The sequence below is a fragment of the Protopterus annectens genome, chromosome 10.part0, assembly GCF_019279795.1.
Source record: "Protopterus annectens isolate FY-2018-M chromosome 10.part0, PAN1.0, whole genome shotgun sequence".
Classification (NCBI taxonomy): domain Eukaryota; kingdom Metazoa; phylum Chordata; order Ceratodontiformes; family Protopteridae; genus Protopterus; species Protopterus annectens.
In genome coordinates, this window is record NC_056744.1 from 1,217,017,921 (window position 1) to 1,217,039,429 (window position 21,509).

Sequence of the window (21,509 nt, forward strand, 5' to 3'; positions counted from 1 at the left end):
GAATCCCAGTAACAGGTTAACAATCTGTTTACATATATGCAACAAAGGCAAGGAAATTTTAAATTTTCATCTGGAAGTATATGCACAGATACTTTTATACACCATCTAGATTACAACATAGTTTTCCTTTGGTGACTGATATCTGCTGGATATCTAATAGTAATGACAGAGCTATACGGAGCACAGATTATGGAACAACTAAGGAGTTAAAGAATTTTATAGGAAAGTTACAGAAACTGGTAAACAGGTTATTATTCCCAGACAAGTAAAATAACTATGATGTTATTTTGGTAAGAGTAAACAACAGGCTGGGATTGGCAGAAAATGTGAGGAAACTTATGTTCTAAGTTATGACGGTGCTAAGAAAGCGGAGACCAGAAAATGGAAAAGTAATGTTTTCCCAGGCATTCAAGAAGCTAGTCAGCATATAGATGCGATTGCTTCCAGAGTGGGGAAAGGCAAAGAATGAAAAAGTTGGTTATCATTTTTGGTCAAATGGCATCCTTGGTTAGGGCAAATAGATAACTCACCTTAGAAAATTAGAGGCACTGGATGAAAGAAATGAGACAGTGATCCTGAGGCAAGTCTACTGCAAATGCAATTGGCTTAAATATATTATTGCAAAGGGAGCCCACTGAACACTGAAGGAGTTGTAAGAGATCTGGGGACACAGGTTGACAGCAACCTATCCTTTGGCCAGCACATTCCACTATGGTCAGAAAGTCCTTCTATGTGGCACATCTCATTACCAAGGGTTTTGCATCCAGAAGAAAGAGGTCATCATTTCTCTCTACTCCTCCCTCATTAAACCAATTATAGAGTATAGTGCCCCATTTGGCATGTACCTCACTAGACACCAGCAACAGCTGGAGAGGCCACAAAAGTATCTCACGAAGAGGATCCTAGGCCTTAGACACATGTTCTACATGGGCAGACTCAAAAAACTCCAGCTATTCTCTGTCTCATATCATCTACTAATAGGCAATCTCTGCTTGACTTACAAAGCTGTGTCTGACCCAGCTCTGTTAGAAATGCTACAGCTGAAGAAATCACAATCCCTCTGCATCACACGCTCCAGAGATCTCAACCTCATTACCACAATCAACAGAACATGCTGGAGGGATAGGTTCATAATCCAGAGACTACCCATGCACTGAAATAGACTTCCCATACATGTCAAGCAGGGCACCTCACTGGCCCTCTTCAAGAGAAATCTTGATGAGTGGATGGGAAATAGAAAGTTTACCCCGGGGATCACTCCAGTGGCTCTACTTGATAGAGGCACTGGGAACTGATGTCGGGCGGCACAATGCCAGGGCACTTCTATGGGCTAGGCTTGTAAAGGCTCCAGAGCCATTAGCCTAGTACACACCTATGAACCTATGAACATCTGTGAAGAAAATAATATAAAGGTGTTTCAGAGGAGTTGGGGGTTGGCATCAGGGTTAATTTGTTTACCTCACAGACACAAAATACAGGGTTTGATTCTCACCTTTGAGGAGAAATTGTCTAGTCTTATAATACCCTGCAAGAACAGCTAGCCTAGTACTTACCCATGAATAAAGTATTACTGTTGAGATCTAACATTTGGATACATAACTCTCAACTTAGAAACATCAAAAATTTGGACAAATGCCCATAAAATGTAGGTATAACTACCCAAAAATCGGGACAATGATTAACATAAAATTTGCGTGTATAATTAGGTAACCCCACCCACCCCAGTAACTTGTAGGATATCAACATTCAAATGCAAATTGAAGAACAGACAAAATGAAAGGTATGCCTACACACATACACACGTGTATGTATATATATATATATATATATATATATATATATATATATATATATATATATATATATATATATATATATATATATATATATATATATATATGTGTGTGTGCCACACACACACACACACACACACACACACACACACACACACACACAATTAGATCAATAAATTCTGTTGACAAAATCTTAAAAAAATAGCCACATCTAGATATTTTCAAATTTAGAACCACTATACCCAAATTAAAAAAAAAACTTTTTTTCGGGTTGTTCTTTGTTCTTGTTGAATACAAAACTGCTAAGCTGTTTTTAAAGTTTTTGGTTTACCACTTTCTAGCATAATTTTGAGTTGGTTTACTATGCATTTACATTATATATTAGACAATATACATTATGCACTTGACAACATACACTTACTCATATAAATATTTAATGCATACACTATATTGCATCCATCCCCCTTAATGCACCTAAAAAAGTAACAAAACCACTCTTTTCTTGGCAGTTGTGTTGCATAACTTTATGGATATCATTTATGACAAAAAAGTGGTGAGATGAGAAGTGTAGTTTAACAGCTAGTTACAGGTCTCAAAAAGCAAATCCGAAAACAAATGCCAACCAGTTACAGCACTAGATCTGTTTTAATCAGAGAAAAGAAGAATCTCCTAAAAAGACACCCCCAAGAGAGCTGAATATCTCTAAACATACAACAGCAGCAGCCAGCTGAGCCCAAAAACCAGCAACAGTCAAACTCACTGCTACGGGTGCTCCCCATCACGGGTAGTAAAATGATATGGTGTGCCATACTGCTCTCCCTGCCCTGTAATTTAAAACTATAGCAATATAAAACTAAGGAGGATGGCTCGCATTTGAGCATAATTCATCAATATCTCACCTGGCCTGTTGGTTCTTGCAGATGTGGTCTATGAAGCTATGATTGATGTCCAGTCTTCCACCAGGTCTATTAAAAGAAACTGTACTGTTTGCTAGAACATCCCAAGGACTGCAGCAGCTCACCACAGGGGCTGTCAACGATATCCATTTCTAATGGATGCAATCACAAGCAAACAGTATCCCCACCTCGCCATAGCTTTCAAACAGTGCCAGTACAGCAAACACAATAATTAGTCTGTGAGCATGCTCTTTTCGAACTCTGGCAGGCCAAGCAAATATTTAACCGGCAGTGAGGAATGGGAATGTGAGGGCAACTGATGGCAGTGATCAGGATTCCGGAATGCTGACACTTCACCAGACAGTAAAAAGCAATTCAATTTGCTGTCAATGAGTACTCTTTCGATCTCTCAGCCTGCAGACTGTCTCTCAGTACAGCACAAGCCCCAGTTCAGTCAGTCCTTGTAATCCTATTGGCACCTAAACAACTAACGGACAAATATAGGGGTATAACTCTCAATCCCATTACACCTTTCAAACTCTTTGTGCAACACAAGTGGTCAAAGCCTAAGCAAATGGAGTAATAACTGACGAAATTTAGAGGCACAGGTTTTAATTATTTCTACTGTAAACTTAGAAAGCCATTTGAATAACAAGTTTTGTGATAGCATACATTTTCAGAAAGAAAAACTGAAACTCAAATGTATGTTATTATTTAGTGCTGTCAAATCAGCCATCACATGGGTACTAAGCCAGCAACCCCAAATTCCAGAGGAGCAGACAAAACTATGAGGCAAAACGTTAACTTTCTGAGAAGGCTGGAACAGCTGAGAGGTAAGATCAGCACCACAAACTTTCACAATACGAAGAGTGAGTCTCATACTGTCACTGCCATCCGACAGTAAAACATTAAACCGCCCAAAACTCCACCATGAATGATGGCAACTGCAATGCAGCCTGAAACAAACTCTCCATAAAATGTGTCCCAAGTCAACAAAGTATCATACTCCTGTAACCTGGCCTCATAAAAATATATATACACTTATTTTATTTATTTGTTTATTTTTTTAAACTAATATCACTAAACAACCAGACCATGAAGACAATATTGACATAATGGGACTAGCAGGGCTCCATCTTCCACAGACTTTGTAGTTCTGTTACCGGACTTAAAAAGTGAAATAACCCCCTACCTTGTACATCTGCTTGCCCACTGCTGCCTGGCCTGCTGTGCACACTGTGGCCCTGCTATATTCCAGTAAATAATCCAATTATTTCCAAATTACGGATCAGAAAATCCAAACATTAGTGTGGCAGTATGCTAACGTAGTGCAAACATAGTCCCAGTGTTTCCAATTGGCTGGCAATCTGCCTAAGTGCCTCTTAGGAAGCTAACACATGATGTCAGCCACAATTACTTGCAATTACTTGTTGGGGAAAAAAAAGGGAAAAAAAATCGGGAATTAAAGGGGCCACTCGTAAATTCATGGCACCCCATAATTTAGCTCTCAAAACTGGTAAATACCAAGGAATTCAGTACAGTTGAGAGGTATGGAGTATATTCTGCTTCTGATTTTTTTTTTTTTAATTATTTTTTTTATTTTTTTTTTCCAGCATTTCAGGCTGTACAAAGCTGATCATCAGCTGTTTCCTCAGACCACTGCTCCTTCACTGTATCTACCAAGCCTAACTTGGTCAGCCAGGACTAAGTCCAGCCTGTGTTTAGGGATGGTAAGGAAACTGAGGCTTTCTGGAGTAGCATCATACTACTGCTGAGATATGTTTTCTCGTAAGGACTACCTTCCTGCATGCACCTGCTCCATCCCAGACTAAGGTATGCAATGGTCTATGCTGGTGTAAAATCCATGTTTACGTGTGTGTCTCAGCTACATGCTTACCCTGCCATAGACAGCACCCCTCTGCTCATTCCCAGCCTCCAGCTGGGGTCAGTCATGTGGGTGTATCTAAAATCATGTTGGCATTCTCCCTAGTTGTGTTTTAAGTGCTCATCACACCACTATTTCAGCTCAGATCACCAGGGTGTCAGACATGACTTTGTCCCTCTTTGCCACTGGTGTAGGCTGGAGAGATTATAATTTGATGTAATAAAGTCATTTAAAAAGTATCCATCTAGTTTAAAAGATTGATGCATTCACAGTCACAATATAAAACAAAATTCACATAGGTGTACTGTATGATTCAACAGTGCTGCCAAAAACAGAGTTAGGCTTTTTTGTAGGTTACTCTGTGGAAAAATGGCTCTCCTGAAACCCATTTACCCCAAACCTGCAGGCATTTACTTACCACACAGTTCTGCATCTCCAGTCCATATCCCAGTAAAGAAGAGTCTCCTGCTAGAGGTTATTGAGCCTGGGAATCATAACTGCTGATTTCAGAGGCAATCTGGAGCTGGTAAAGACCTCACTCTCTTTTTACAAAATGGCCCCACTACTGCAAACTCAGTGACTAACAAGGACTGTTCTAAGTGGTAACAACATTTGAGGCCCCAGCTGGTGATGCTTCCCATACCTACCCACTCATCCCCAATGTGCACTCAAGCTACAGATTAATAGCCATCATCCACCAGCATGTCATTCCCATTCCTCCCCCAGGAAAAAGTAATGGGCTAAAGCCTCAGCATCCCTTCAGTCCTTCCTTCTGTCCTTCCTTCCTTCCTTCCCTCCCTCCTTCCTCCCTCTCTTGTGTCAGGTCCAATACCCAAGAAACTAAACAAGTTCAAGCCACTTCATTAATAGTGAGCCTTCCAACCCTGTATAAGAATAACGCTGACAAGGGGCTTGTAGATGTGAATTCTTGATATAAATCAGTGCAGGACAGAGATAATTAAATATCGAACATCGTTATTAATTCCTCCTATGGTATGTCTCACCAGTTTTAAAGGACAGGAGATATAATACAGTGTATATATTGAAACACAGCAGAGAAATTAAAATAAAAAAAAACATGGATTCAGTTGCACTATTTCAGACACAACATGCTACAGATTAATATATTTAACACAGTTACTGCACCGTGCTCAAGCAAAAACAATGTGAACTCAGGTGTGTGTGTGTGTGTGTGTGTGTGTGTGTGTGTGTGTGTGTGTGTGTGTGTGTGTGTGTGTCTGCATGTCTGTCTTATAGCACAGCTAACAACAAAGATTAGAGACAATCAAGACAAAGGTTGCATGCAGCACACAGTAGATACAGAAGATTAATTCAGTCATAGCCATTAGGTTTAAGCAAAGACATCAAATATAAGGAATCCTTACATAACATCAATTATGAAAGTTGCAGCTGATACTGTGGCCCTGTGTGTGCATGTGTGTATATGTATTTTATATATATATATATATATATATATATATATATATATATATATATATATATATATATATATATATATAGCTATAGATATAAAATGAATACACACACACACATATACACATACACACATATATATATATATATATATATATATGGGTCTTTTTCACTTTACCAAATTTTCATATAACGTAAAATCAAAAGGATGAGATGAGAACAGTGAAATCACACAGCACTAAACCTTTACAGTGCTGAAATTCAGAGCAACAGCTGCTCCAAGTCAACACAAAAATCTACCTTTTGTTACGTTTTTGCAGCTATATATATATATATATATATATATATATATATATATATATATAAGCAGGGGATGTTGGGGGGTGCAGCCTCCACATGGGGATACAACATTTTACTTTTCTTTGCATTTTCCATGTACTAGCCATGGAGCATGCACTGTAGAGTGCTGATATGTTTTTGACAACGTAAAGCACATTGACATTTCTGTGGAGTAGTAGATCTGTATCTATATACATATATATATATATATATATATATATATATAGAGAGGGAGAGAGAGAGAGAGAGAGATAAATAGATAGATACAGCATATATAGATAATATAGATATAGCTAGATATACATGCACACACATGTAGATTCTATATACATGCATACATGAGTCATGGGTCCATGGGTTTGAATGGGCTAGAATTCAGTGCTCATGGCTAATTGAGCCTAATTCAACAAAGACTACAGGAGTTCCTCCCCCAAAAGGATCCATGTTAAAGCCAAACGAATAATTTTTAATGGGTCAGGTTTTATTGAATCTGTTTTAGTAAGCCAAGAATCAATGAAACCCATTTCAATGATACTAAATAACCTCATATGTTTATAGCTATATATGTTTGTGGCACACTGTGCCCTACTGCCTGGTGTTGCATGTGTATAGCCACTGTTTTGTTTCATTCTTGAGGGAGGATCCACACCTGCCTATAGTGAAAGAGGCCTCACTCCTTCTTAAAAAAGGGAGAATAAGAGAAACAGGAAAGAGAGAAAGGGAGAGAGAGATATATGCAAGACTCTCTGATACAGAGAGAGCAGTACTTTGAAGGGACACTGTTGTTAAAGAGAAATGTTAGTCTATCCTGTGGGAACACACTAGAAGGGAGACTCTGGTGATGCGTTATGATGGATAAATGCTGTGAGTTCTGAGTTATGGAAAATATGTGCAGTTGATTTAGAACTGCTGCACCATGGATGTTTCTGAGACACTTTAAAGCAAACTGAGCTATGAGTTATTTTCATAACTTGAGTTTTGAATCATGTGCCTAAGGTGGAATGGCAGCTTCATACATAGATTCATAGATTAGTACTAAGCTAACTGCCCTTGCGAGCCATTTTAAGCCTAGCCAATCATCCCTTCTGAGACTCAAACCCTGCACCTTGTGTTTGATTTAGAACTGCTGCACCATGGATGTTTCTGAGACACTTTAAAGCAAACTGAGCTATGAGTTATTTTCATAACTTGAGTTTTGAATCATGTGCCTAAGGTGGAATGGCAGCTTCATACATAGATTCATAGATTAGTACTAAGCTAACTGCCCTTGCGAGCCATTTTAAGCCTAGCCAATCATCCCTTCTGAGACTCAAACCCTGCACCTTGTGTTTGTAAAGCAAACACCTTAACCATTAGGCCACCCTCCCTACCCATGTAATTTGTTTATTAGAAAAACCCTAAATGTTATGACAGCACTCTACTGTATAACATCACTGTAAACAAAGATCACTGTAATCATAGACTGAGTCACCAGAGTTGTTGTTGTTTGTCTTTCGGCTTTTCCCGGTTAGGGGTCGCCACAGCGGAACTCCAGTCAGCTAATGACTGGCAGTAGATTTTCACGAACGCCGAGGTGCCAGCTCAATGTCCAACCTTCAACTAAGGCACGCCCATTTATGCATGTCTTTCAAATTGTTAATATCACACTAATTAGCTAACTATATAATACATAATGGTCATAATGTCATTGTCTGCAAGTACAGACCATTGTAAATTGATCCCCCATAAAAAAGAGAGTTATGAGTGTGCATATCATGAGGAATTATTCGTTTTTCCTCTTTTTTGCAAACTGTTGATTTCTTCGGTGTTACTGTGAGTGGGTGAAATTCACAAAGCAGTGTGAAGTGAGTTCTAAATTAAATAAACAAAACAAGAGGTTTCTTTTTGCTATACCCAGAGAAAGTCAAAAGCAGAAGGTAGACTCACAGAAAAGAAAAGAAAATGTTAAACCAAGTTAAAATATGACATATCAAACAGTCACAACATGACAAGTAGTATGAGATGTTTTAGCAAAATAATTTGAACATACTGGTGGGTTCTTTACCAAAATATGCACAGCGAGGACACTAGTTGTTGGAAGAAATGATCTTTCAGTGTGATGCATATTCAAGAAATAGCTGAATCAAATAACACGTATAGCAAAATTGTGCTGACTTTCCAAACTGCATTTTAAATGTAGAACTGAATACAATGAACTATAATAAAGTGTTGTAGAGTCAAATTACCCATGATTTGAGGAAAAGCCGTCAAAATTCCTTTAGTAAATATAAATTGTGTAAAAGTAGTGTAATTGGAAAAGTGAAGCAGTAATTGACATACAGAGTATTTGAAAAGCGTTGTGGCAATCCAAAGTTCACATCCAGAAATGTTATTTTATTTTTTATTTTTTTTTTAGAATAACATGTTTACAAGTTTAGCAGTTCTGGAGTGTGTGCACTGTGGAATGTTGACTACACTATATTATACTACAGTCTAAATGTAAAGTCTAAGCAATATGGAAAGTGCCAATTAAACAGTTCAAAAGTATTGTTGCACATAAGGAAACCCAGTAGTATTTTATTAGGTTAGTTGCTCTAGAAAGTTCTACTGGGGAAGTTTGCAGCCTGTAAATGAATTGTGCATTGGAAATAAAGAACTCACATTATTGAGGACTTTTGCTGTGATAAATTAAAATGGAGGTCATAGCTCTTGAATATAAATATAATAAATCTGTAGTTTGCAGAGTGAAATCTTAACAGGCTGTTGAAACATATTCTGTCAGAATATGGTGTCTTGTAACAGTAGAAAAGTGCACTGCTTATCTGAGTCAGACATTTTTTGCATTTACCAATTTTGTCTGTGTTTCAAAGGGACAATCCCAGTATTTGACTTCTTTTATGAAGTAAAAGCAAAGAGGTTTGTGCTGTTTTTAATTTCTCTTTGTCTTTTGGGTTTCTAATAACATGACGGGAATGGACCCAATTCCTAAGTCAAAGTAGGATTAAAGTTCATGAAATTAGTATTGTTTCACTCTTTGATGTTAGCCAAAAGTGCTCATCGCAGCACCCGCAATGTGCCCAGTAATGACTCCTGCAATTCATATGGTAATACATGAATTGGTAACATATCTAAATATGATTGTAAATTCTTTTTTATAAGACCAGTTGCTCCTACTACTATTAGAACTGTCTGGGTCTCTTTCTTCCACGTGGGTCGTGTTTCTGCCTGTCGATCAAGGTATTTTATGACTTTGTGTCTCTCTGTACGCAAGACAATGTAGTCACTAGGTGTGGCAATTTCAATGATCAATGCTACTTTTGTCTTCTATTTTTGGGCCACTATATCCAGTTTTCTAGCATCTATCTTTTGAACTGTTGATACTGGGTGATCCCATGTGATATAAACTTCAGCGTTTTCTACAATTCTTTGTGGCTGATGTTTCTAGTGTTTTTCAGCCACTTCGATACCATAATATTTGCACAATCTCCAGTGTAACAGTCTCGCCACATTATTATGCCTTTCAGTATACAGTCCCTCCACCATTAGTGCGTCGCAACCAATAACAAGGTGTGTGACTGAGTCCAATTCGGTTTTACAAAACCTACATATGTCTGTTTCTCCCACATGTTCAATGGACTTTGTAAACCAGAATGTATGTAGCCCACCATCTTGGGCTGCCAGTATTAACCTTTCATTTCTTGATATGAATTCACCTCTCCTTAACAATTCCTGCATTCGTTCTTGATCAACATGAGGCTCTTCCAGAAGTTTTCTATAATTGCAACTATATTTATGTTTTTTCTACATTTCTTGCCTTCTCATCTGGTCCTTCACCTTATATTCTTTCTTTTGTTTTTTAGCACACTCAGTTGCTGCCTGTTTTTTATCTACTTCTGGTTTGATTTCCGTTCCTGCTTGACATCAATATGCTTCTGCTAAATTAAGCAGAGATGTCATCTTACATTTATTCTCCTCATGTTTCAAAATTTTCACTACATTTGGATCTTGTGAGGTCAGCAGATATGTGTGGAGTCCCACAATTGCAGATCTATATATGTAATTAATTTCAAGGAGGCCCATCCCTCCTTCGGAGCAGGGAATATATAATCTTGGTATACACTGATTTTCTAAATCATTTGGTGAGCATGAAGCATCCTTTCTGTTTTAATATCCAATCTATCCAACACTTTTTGGGGCCAGTCAATCACTCCAAAACTATAAGTTAGGACAGGAAGAGCAAATTGATTTATGGCTTGGATCTTGTTCCTAGATGTCAGTGCTGTTTTCAGGATTAATTTAAGTCTTCTAAAGTACTCCTTACTGAGCTTTATTCGCATTTGTTCATGTTTTATTGCTGATCCTTCATCAATTGCCAAGTATTTGTACACTCCCTCTAGCTCAAGTTCTTTTATATCACTTTCTTGCCCCAAACTGATGTTTTCCTGGTGCTTCAGTTTTCCTTTTTTAAAGGCTGTTATTGCACATTTATCGAGACCAAATGACATTCCAATATCATCTGAAAAAGTTTTGACAACCTGCAGCTGTGATTTCAGTTCCTCATCTGATGAGCTATGCAGTTTTAAATCATCGACAAAGAGAAGATGAGAAGTCATTAGACTTTGTTGTTTTCTAGAAGCCGAATTGTAGCCATGGCCAAAGCTGCTAAGTAAACAGCTTAATGGATTAATGGCAAGGCAGAATAGCAACGGTGAAAGAGAGTCACCCTGGAATATCCCCCTTTGGATTTTTATCCCTGGGATAATAATCTGTCCTTTATCATGGCTTAATTGCAAAGTGGTCTGCCACTGTTTCATGGTTACTTTAATGTAGCCAATCAGTGTAGGGTGTATCTTATACATTTTTAAGTACTCTTTTATCCATGAATGTGGGATACTATCAAATGTTTTTTTTTGTAGTCAATCCATGCCATACTTGGATTCTTTCCCTTCTTACAGTTCTCCACTATAACTTTGTTTAACAACAAATGATCCTTTGTTCCATATGACTTTCTTTTATTGCCTTTTGTTCTACTGCCATAATTGAGGTTTGTAGTATGTGTAAAGCAATGCTCAAACATGCTGTTTTCGTCCTGCAGCTAGAACATATTCATAGATGTATAGTTACAGAAACAGGGTTTCAGAACAATGAAAGCACTCTCTCTAGTGCTAGGTATAATGCCTATCAAATCTTCAGACCCACTGTCAGTTATGGAGGAGTATCAATCCTTCATGACAGATTCCGTGGGACACTACATGTGAATGCCTAGAAGTCCATGTCATCCTAAACAATACTAATTACCATGTCATAGCTCGCTGTAGAATGCCATATCTGTTCCCTTCTGAGCACAATAGCTATCTTAACACATTGGCTGAAGTTTCCATTAAAACCACAAGCTTTTTGCTGGGTAACTTAAACTATCCAAAAATAAACTAGCTGACCTACTTTGTCAATGGTTGGCATGCCCAGCCCTTCCTTGACATTATAAATGCAAACTCTCTTTCAGAAATAGTTAACCATCCTACTAGGAGCCAGAGTATCCAGGATCTAGTCCTCACAAATATGGCCTCTTCTTGCAAAGCTGTGTGTATCATGTGTTGTTGAATCAGACTATAATTTAGTGACTTTTTCCTTTAAACCTGCAATTAGCTCTGTGTTTAGGGGCTTCTCAAAAACAAACCATCTTCAGTTACTTGATGACCTAAATAAATTCTGCTGTAATCTTCCTCTGATGAATCCTTTTGCTAAAGCTGCTACTTGTGCCTCTGACTTCTACTCACACATAAATAGTTGTATTGATGAGGCAATCCCTGTCCACAACAGATGTAATGAGAAATTTAAAAACAAACCTCTGTTGTTGAATCCTCATATACATAAATTATATAACAGGAGAATGAAACTGCTTAATCTTTGTAAGAAGTATCATTCTACAAAGAGCACACTCAAGCAACTTAAGCAAAATAACAAAGAGCTTAAGGGATCCATTAGGAATCGAAAAGGTGAGTATAAATTTACAATAGCCACTAAAAAGAAAAATAACTGCAAGTCTTTAAGTATATCAAGAAACTAATACCCAACAGTGTTCATAGCTAGTTCGGAATACTACTATACTCTCTGACCCAAAGGAAATATTTAATATCCTAGCTAATACATTCAGTTCAAATTCAGTTCAAACAGGCTCCGTAGTCCCATCTACCCCCTTTAATTAATATGTAACAAGTTCTCTCAGCCCTATCAAAAACTAAGCTTACTACATCCATGGGCCCTGACAACATAGCAAGATGCCTGATTATCAGTGCCAAATATGTCCTTTCTGAACCCCTACTTAAATTCCTTAATCTAAGCCTCTCCACTGGTTACATTCCTGATGCCTGAAAAACAGATATTGCAATGCCATTACACCAGGGTGTCCCAACCATGGACCTTGGTAACTACAGACCCTTTAGTCTCACTAGCCTCATATGTAAAGCTCTGAAGCACATAATCTCAGATTTCATCAATCTGGACATTGAGAATCTCTCAACCCTGGACCCTCATAATTTAGCTTTATCAAAGGAAGATCCTTCCTCTTTAACCTTATTAATTTCTTTGAAAAAGTAAGTGAAGCTGTGAACAGTGGTTATGCAGTACATACAAAGTCTAGATCTGGCCAAGGTGTTTGACATCATCACCCATGCAAGCATTGTTGATATACTTGTAAATCTGAATATAAATCCTTATATTGTGCAATGGGTAGCTAACTGTTTGTCTTACAGAGCCCACGTGGTTAGAGAAGCAGGTGCCACTTCTGAAAACAAAACAGTTACCAATGGTGTTCCACATGGTTCCGTTTTGTCCCCTGTCCTACTTGGCATATATTTCTTCATCATTCAGACCAGCACTTTTGGCCCATGGTTAACTAAGTTTGCAGATGACTGTAAACTGGATGCTATTATTCAATCTTCAGCTGACTCACAATTGCTCCAGTATAGCTTAGATCATGTTAGCAATTGGTGCAAAGACAATGGTCTCAAATTAAATGTAAAAAAAGTGTAGCACAATTTGAGGTAAACAAAACTGTTTCACTTACCATATAGAAGATGCTGCTCTCCAATCAGACACTCTTGTAAGGAATCTGGGCACTCTTGTTGGTAATTCCCTAGCATTCATCAATCATGGCTGCACAGTAGTTCTGAAAGCCCTTAATCTGGCCCTTCTAATTTCTAAAGGCATCACCACTAGACCCAAAGAGGTCTTAATTCCTCTTTACTCATATCTTATCAGACCCATTATTGAATATTATACAACTTTTGTCACTAAACATATTTCACAACTTGAGAGACCTCAGAGATTCATAACTAAAAAGATCAGTGGCCTCAAAAATCTTAGTTATTGGAAGAGACTGGCAGCCCTTTCTCTGTACTCAGTCTCTTACAGTCTCCTCCATGGAGATCTAGCTAGCTTTTCATCCCATGAAAAATTCAGCTGTAAACTGTGTTTAATGAAATGTTTTTTTTTTATTTTTACCTTATATGACATGATATAACACTGGTATATAAAGGAAGTTAGAACAATGCATAGTAGATGAACGATGAAGGTGCTACTGTGAAACCTTGTTTATGTTTTGGTCTAGGAGAAGTCAGAATAAATATTGGATTCTTATTTTTACAGTTCTGCATGCTGGATTACTTCTTCTGGATTTGTTATCTGATATTTCATCCATGTACCTATTTTCAGACCTTGCATTGATCTTTTGGACTTTCCTTTCCCTCTCTGCATGTCTCTCGTTCCCTCTGTCTCTGTGGTTATATTTAAATAGATTGAACATATAGTACATAAACAGTGCATTCACCACACACAGTACAAGGAGAACCTTAAACACTGAAGCATACTACATCAAACAAGCATGCACACAACATATATTACAAAACTACCCAATCATACATGGATTGCAAAAATGTACCAAACAATTCCTATACTACCATTTCAAAATTACCACTCATGCTCACACACACACACACACACACACACACACACACACACACACACACACACACACAAAACATTTCAACCCCACACAAATACACCATATACTTTACATGGAGTGGCTTCACCTCCACACCCACATACTTATATATATATATATATATATATATATATACCAACACGACCTCAATCAAAGAAATCCATCAAAAGCATGCTGTAGTCAGAGTAATCGTACCTGACTATAGTGTACATTGACCAGCTGTGATCTCTATGTTTTGCGATGTGTTCAAGACAACGCACTGATTAAAAAAAATGTGACCAAATTAAGTGCTACTAGATATATATATATATATATATATATATATATATATATGAATCTACTTCTTTTCGTCGAAAACACATTTGGTCGAAAGTCATTTTCCCCAGCACACTTCACTGAGCTCACTTCATCAAAAACTCATTTCACTGAAACTCATTTTGTCAAAAATTATACATGGCCTTTTCCCCACTGTAGTGCAACCCTGGAGTTGGAATATTAAGTAAGGGGAGTGTGGGGGGAGCATATAGTTTGGTTATAAGTTGTCTTCTGGAAAGAGTTATTTATTTAACTTAAAAGTATATATGTGTATGATTTAAAACATTTAATATAGGTGGGGGGCTATGCCCAGCACACCCTCCAAATGTGTTTTTGTGTTTTTGACGAAACAAAGTAGATCTATATATATATATATATATATATATATATATATATATATATATATATATATAGGTCCTAGTCTTATTATCGAAAGTACATTTCATCGAAACCTACATCATCGAACTCACTTTTGCAAAAGTGCATTTTATCGAAAATGCACTTTGGCTGAAAGGTAACTAAGCAAACATTTGTTTGCATGTAGATTTAGTTGTACATCAACATGTACTGTTGATTGTACAACTAAGCAAACTGTTGCTTAGATCGCGGTACAGTGGGGATAAAGGAACATTCCCTTTTCCCTACTGTAGTGCGATCTCGGAGTGAGAATATTAAAGTAGGGGGGTGGGAGGCACAGCCCCCCACATGGCGGGGTGCAGGGGGCTTGCCCCCTGCATAAATGTGCATACTGTTTTATTTGTTTAATTTTTTGGCATGTTAAAATGCACTTTCGTGAAAGTGAGTTTGATGTTGTATGTTTCGATGAAACGCACTTTCCATGGATCAACATAGATCCATATATATATATATATATATATATATATATATATATATATATATGGATCTACGTTAGTAGATCGAACTTTTAAAAGTTCGAACTACGTATGGCTGAGACCATATGTTCAAACTCGTAAAAGTTCGAACACTGAAATAAAAACACATAAAACAAAAAAACACAAAACTAAATGTCTATAGCAGGGGGGGGGGGCAATAACCCTCTGCACCCCCCACATCCCCCTTACTTAAATATACCTACCTCCGACATGGCACTACATTGTGGAAATGGGAAATCTTCCCTTTCCACTGTGTACAGAGATCCCCATTCAATCCAATCGAACTTTTACAAGTTCGAACATATGGTCTCAGCCATATGTGGTTCGAACTTGTAAACAGTCGATCGACTGAAGGGGACCCATATATATATATATATATATATATATATATATATATATATATATACCCCAGAACATGTACTGTGTGTGACTGTGGCAATGCAGGGATTGGGCTGTTGCTGCTTTCTCCACTGTGATGCAATTTTGGAGTTGGCATGTACACACATACACACACACACACATACACACACACACACACACACACACACACACACACATACATATTATATATATATATATATATAGAGAGAGAGAGAGAGAGACAGATAATTAGCATGGGTTGTGGAAATACAGATAGATAGGTAGATAGATAGATAGCTAGACAGACAGATATAGCAGGGGTCATGGTGGACACCGCCCCCTGGAAAAATGTACAACACATAATAGTTCACTACGCTCTAAGATCTGATCATAATTCTTTGTAGTGCATGCAGATTTATGTGCTCCACAAACTATTAGCTAGTGAAGAGTAAGATAAAAAAGTAATGTGCCATGATTGGTTTGAAGGCTGGTAAAGCAGTGGGGCAATGGTTGATGTCCTTACACATTCCCTGTATAAGGGAAGCAGTTTAATTCAAAATGCTGTGTGCACTTTAGCAGACATCAAGAAGAAACAGGTGTTGAAACAAAGCTGTTTCATGTCCTGCTGCTGCTGTTTACTAGTCAGCTCTGCATGCTTTAGTGCTGATTCAATGTTAACCGTGCATACAGGATACTTAACAATTGTTATGGTCACGTTTATCCTTAAGTAGTGCTGAACAAAGATGTAATTTAGCCATTTTTTGAGTGTAATCATGGCGCTCCATGCACAAAAAAATGAATAAAAGTGTCACTAAAATCATATTCCTTTATTAAATAGCAAAAATGAGCACTTTCATTCACCATCTTGTACTCGCTTCATCAGGTAAAGATGTCTCCTTGAAATCCAAACTCTTTTTATGCAGTTCTGATTGAATTCAATGATTAAATGACTTCTGCTTGAGCAGTGGTTTAACTGACAATTCCTCACTAGGGCCAGGGAGGTGGTATGCATTTAACAGGACTTGCTAACAACATTCTGTCATTTTTAGCAAAACATTAACAGTACCTGAAAACTAAAGCCTTTAAATACTGCAAATTATATAAAATGCATGCTCAAGGCATTATCTGTACTTTTAAATTCAGTAATCAAACTAATATATATATGTTAATTGCACTTCTAATTTTTTCTTTTGCAAAGTACGCATCACAAACTTTATAAGAACTGTACTTTGTATATATGTTTCTTCTTATTATAAAACAATAAAGAATTAAATGAAATTCTGGTGGTGTATGCGGCTATATGGAAAATGTATTTTGTGTGATAAAGAAAAGACTCCTAAAGCATTTTGAAAACAGGCATGGCAGACATTAATCCTATTACTGGTTTTAAGTTAGCTGGAGACATAAATTAAATAATTATTATTTGCTTATGACTTTAAAAGGGATAATAAGATTTTCAGTGAAAACAAAAATCCTCCTAAAATAAGTTTTTATGCAAGTCTAACTACACAGACCCTTCTGTCATTAGTCTACATTGTTGCTACCTGATTAGTACAACACTCATGGATCTGGACTTATTTAATAGCTTGGTTGCCTTGGAAACAGCCACAAAGGAATGTTTTTATTATTTCTTCAGTTATAGCATTTCCATTTTATGAACCTATACGGCTTGTTTGATTTCATGCAGAAATAACTTTCTTAAACCTTAACCAGGCTACTTGAAACATGAACTATAATGATTTATGGTAAGGTAGAGTTACATAAAGCAAATTCAAAAAAGTGACTTAGTTTACGCAATTCTTACATTATCTGTAAGTCTACTAATGTTTTAAACTTTCTCTTATAGGTGAATATTGATCATTTTACTAAAGAGGTGACACTGAAGAATCTTGTGGAACCTTCTGCAACCAGCTTTGATATGGCCCAGAAGAAAATTTATGCACTGATGGAAAAGGATTCTTTGCCAAGATTTTTGCGTTCAGATCTATACCAAGAAATGCTGAAGTAGCGATGTGATTCGACTGTGCTGAGGCATCCTGGAATTCACTATACCACACCTTGAAAGAATGACAGTTCTGCTTCCTGTACTCCACAAGCCACATTATCACCAAATAATCTGTTATATAGATTTTTATGCATCGTGAAAAATAAAATATAATTTCATGCACTTACTTAAATGTAGCTTGTTCCAACCCATTTATACAACTACAAGAGCACTTCAGTCTCCCATGTTATCTGTAGAAATGCCACAGACCCTAATGTGTTATTAAGTTTGAATTACAGTAATCTGTAACAAGATGGAAATATTGAATTCCTATATAATCTGCTGTTTAGTTAGTTAAAGCCAGGGCTGTATGGTTTACATATAAACCATCTACAATGCAGTCCACAAAAACGGGAGTTTTTTATACCTTCTTTGTTAAACAACATTTCCTCAACTCACCAGGGATCATAATCCCCACACTGGATTCCCTGATAAAACTGGCCAAACATACACTTTTTATGTGTTTTTTGAAGGGGGCAAGCCCCCCTATACCCCTTGATATGGGAGTGGGAAGCCTCTCCATACCCCCAGACATTTGTATTTGTTTACCAACTCTATGTTCGCAACAACTCAAAGAAGGGAGAAATTACCCTCAAAAAGGGCATCACTGCTGGCACAACTGGTTGACAGGGATTTCCTATGGGGGGGCTCTGGTAGCACAACTCACTGACATGGATTTTCTATGGAGGGCTCTAATAGCACAACTCACTGACAGGGATTTCCTATGGGGACCTCTGATGGCACAACTCGCTGACAGGGATTTCCTATGGGGGGCTCTGATAGCCCAATTGGCTAACAGGGATTTCCTATGGGGGAGCTCTGATCCCTGTTGAGTTAAATGTCAAGTAAATGATTCTTGAGAGTTCAGTCTTCATCCTCCATAGTTAAACAAAACCAACCAGAGTATGTGGATGTTTTTTTACAGCTTATATGGGTACTCTAAAATTATATCAATACAAATTATGTTTTTTAAATAATTCATTAAAAAGATAAAAGAGTCAGAAAAATAACATAATTTGAACATTAAATTAATTTCAACATGCTGTCTGTAGAGTAAAGAAAGAGTATAGTTATTTAATGTTAATGTGACATACAGTGGGTGACCACAAAATACTTAAATCCCATGGAATATAAGTATTTTCTAAACTAGGGTCTACACTCTCTCTGTCGAGTATTACCCAAACTGAGGGTTGGGTGCTTTATGCACATTTTGGTGAAGTTTTGGAACAGCTGGACATTAAATGTATCTCTGTCAAAATATAAGTCCAGTTATAAGAATGTACTAGATGAATATGTTCTGAGTAGGAAGCATTTCTAAGTTTTTGATGAGACATATTTGAAGTGCATTGCTCCATGTTTTTTCTCACAGGATATATAGTCTCATGCACACACACACTCACACACACACACACACACACACACACACACACACACACACACACACACACACACACACACACACACACACATCTCAACCACCAGTAGAGAAACTGCTGTTAACAATTTCTTGATTTCTGTAAAGAAATATTTAAATTATTTTTAAGTCACTCTTTCGGCCCACATATTTTTCAAATTAATGTTATGCATAACTTATGGCATGAGAATGCACTCAGACTTGACAGACTATATAAATTTCACTCCTTAGGAATATAATCGAATATTACTTTCTGAACATTATTTCTTTTTTAAGCTGCAAAAAATCACACATTAAGATGTTCGATAAATTAGATAATTTCACAATGTGTAAACTCGTCTTTTCACTGAGCAGTTAAGAACAAAAATTCAGCCATTCTCTCTCAGGCATATTAATTATCATTCCTTCATCTTGGAAGTAAAAGAAAAATATGCAGAAAAAGAATATGGAACCCAATTCTACTGATCACTTAATCGTCCCTGTGTAATGAACAAAAGTAAGAGATAATCAAAGTAAGGCCTCTTTACTAGTTTGTAACTAAAGTCATTTTAATGGCATTTAAAAACAAATAAGGTAAACAGCGACATCTTGGGTATTTTTTTTGTTCTTTACTGCTTACATGAGAATTTAAAGTGCAGACATTACAAGAGTAATTGCATGTTGTATCAAGCCCCAGATGAATAACAATAATCTGTCTGAAGGTGCCGCAAATTATATTGAGAAAGTGGGTAGAGAGGGACTTAGCTCCCTTTATGGGGGGCAGAATTTGCCCCCCCCCCCTTCACCCAGGGTAAAAATTCGGAAGCTATTTCTCAGTGTTTGACTAAATTTCAACTATCCAAGCAGTCTTTACAAAATGTCCCATTAAAAGAGGATATTCCCTTATCTTTGACCCCACAGGAAAAGAAGACATTTTGTAGCCTGTATACCATAAAATTACTTAAATCTGCACTCTGCAGACATACTCCTCTTATTTCATTTTTAATCAAAATTATTAGTGCAAGATAGCCCTTGGCAAAAAGGAAACGTTATTTGTTGTTTTATCCAAACCTCGTGTGAACTGTCTCATAGTTTTCCCAGATGTGTATTGAATTACTAAAGCTTTACTCTGACCAAATTAATTAGCTAATTAAAACCAATTTCAATCATAACTAGACCAAGTATATATTTCAGAATAAACTGCAATATAAAATAGACGTAAAATTTGCTCACTGTATGCATGTGAAGCTAAGTAAAATGCATACCTAAACATCATACATTAGAAAATCATGACTGTTTATAGTTATATTGACCTGCGGAGTATCCACAAATACATATTTCAACATTTGGAACTAATACTGCAGTGTTTTTTTTAAGTTATACTTAGTTGTTTGTAGTGTTGAATTGCAAATGTACACTTTGTACTTTCAGTTTTCACAGCAATGACTACCCAACTATTTAGAATACATTTACTTGCCTCAGCACAGTCAAAACATTGTAAGATGATTGTTAAATGGCAACTGTTAAATGTTATTCCTTTGTAATGTGTGCCTTCTTGTTTGCTTTTCACATAAAACTGCATGGCATGGCATGCTTCTAAAAATGAGCATCTATTTTCTGCAATGTTTTTATAAATACTTTATAACCACATAACTGTTTAAATGGTATAGAAACAGGAAACTGTGAAGCACTGTGTTCAATCTCCAGATGTTTTTGTCAGACTATGGGTCTTTAATTATCTAGAAAACCCAAGGAACTGCATTCCAGGGTTGAAAGATTGTCCATTGATATGCAAAAGTGGATGCTTGGTTTAGCACAGAAAGTGCTACTGCTTTGTTTTTATATAAACAGCTATTCTAAAGACTACTTAAAATAATTATTCCACATGGATTTAAGCATGCTATAACCAATGCTCTGTATCTAGCTTCTTGTATAGGAATACTATCATTAATCACAACAAAGACGGTGTGTTGCAAGTCACTTGAGTTGACTAGAATCCTCCCAGTCATTTGAGTTGACTGTTAGGATTCATGGTGTTCATAAATGTCTGCCTTTCACCTAGAAGATTTTGAGCTGCTTGAATTACAAGTACACATTTATGTATTATTCAACTGCTTTAATGAGATATGTTGCTACCTGACAACATCACATAAGCATGCCTATAAACTGTGTTGAC

The 21,509-nt window shown here is 37.0% G+C and overlaps 1 protein-coding gene across 1 annotated transcript in view; it reads left to right on the top strand.

The window, feature by feature from the left end:
* RGS5 (regulator of G protein signaling 5) overlaps positions 1 to 21,193 on the top strand; it is a 1,393,040-nt gene extending 1,371,847 nt beyond the window's left edge. Inside the window, exon 5 of the mRNA XM_044085956.1 lies at positions 17,743 to 21,193. Coding sequence (XP_043941891.1) covers positions 17,743 to 17,904 — 162 coding nt within the window. The 3' untranslated portion in view covers positions 17,905 to 21,193. The remainder of the gene's footprint in view (positions 1 to 17,742) is intronic.
* Positions 21,194 to 21,509: the final 316 nt, after the last annotated feature.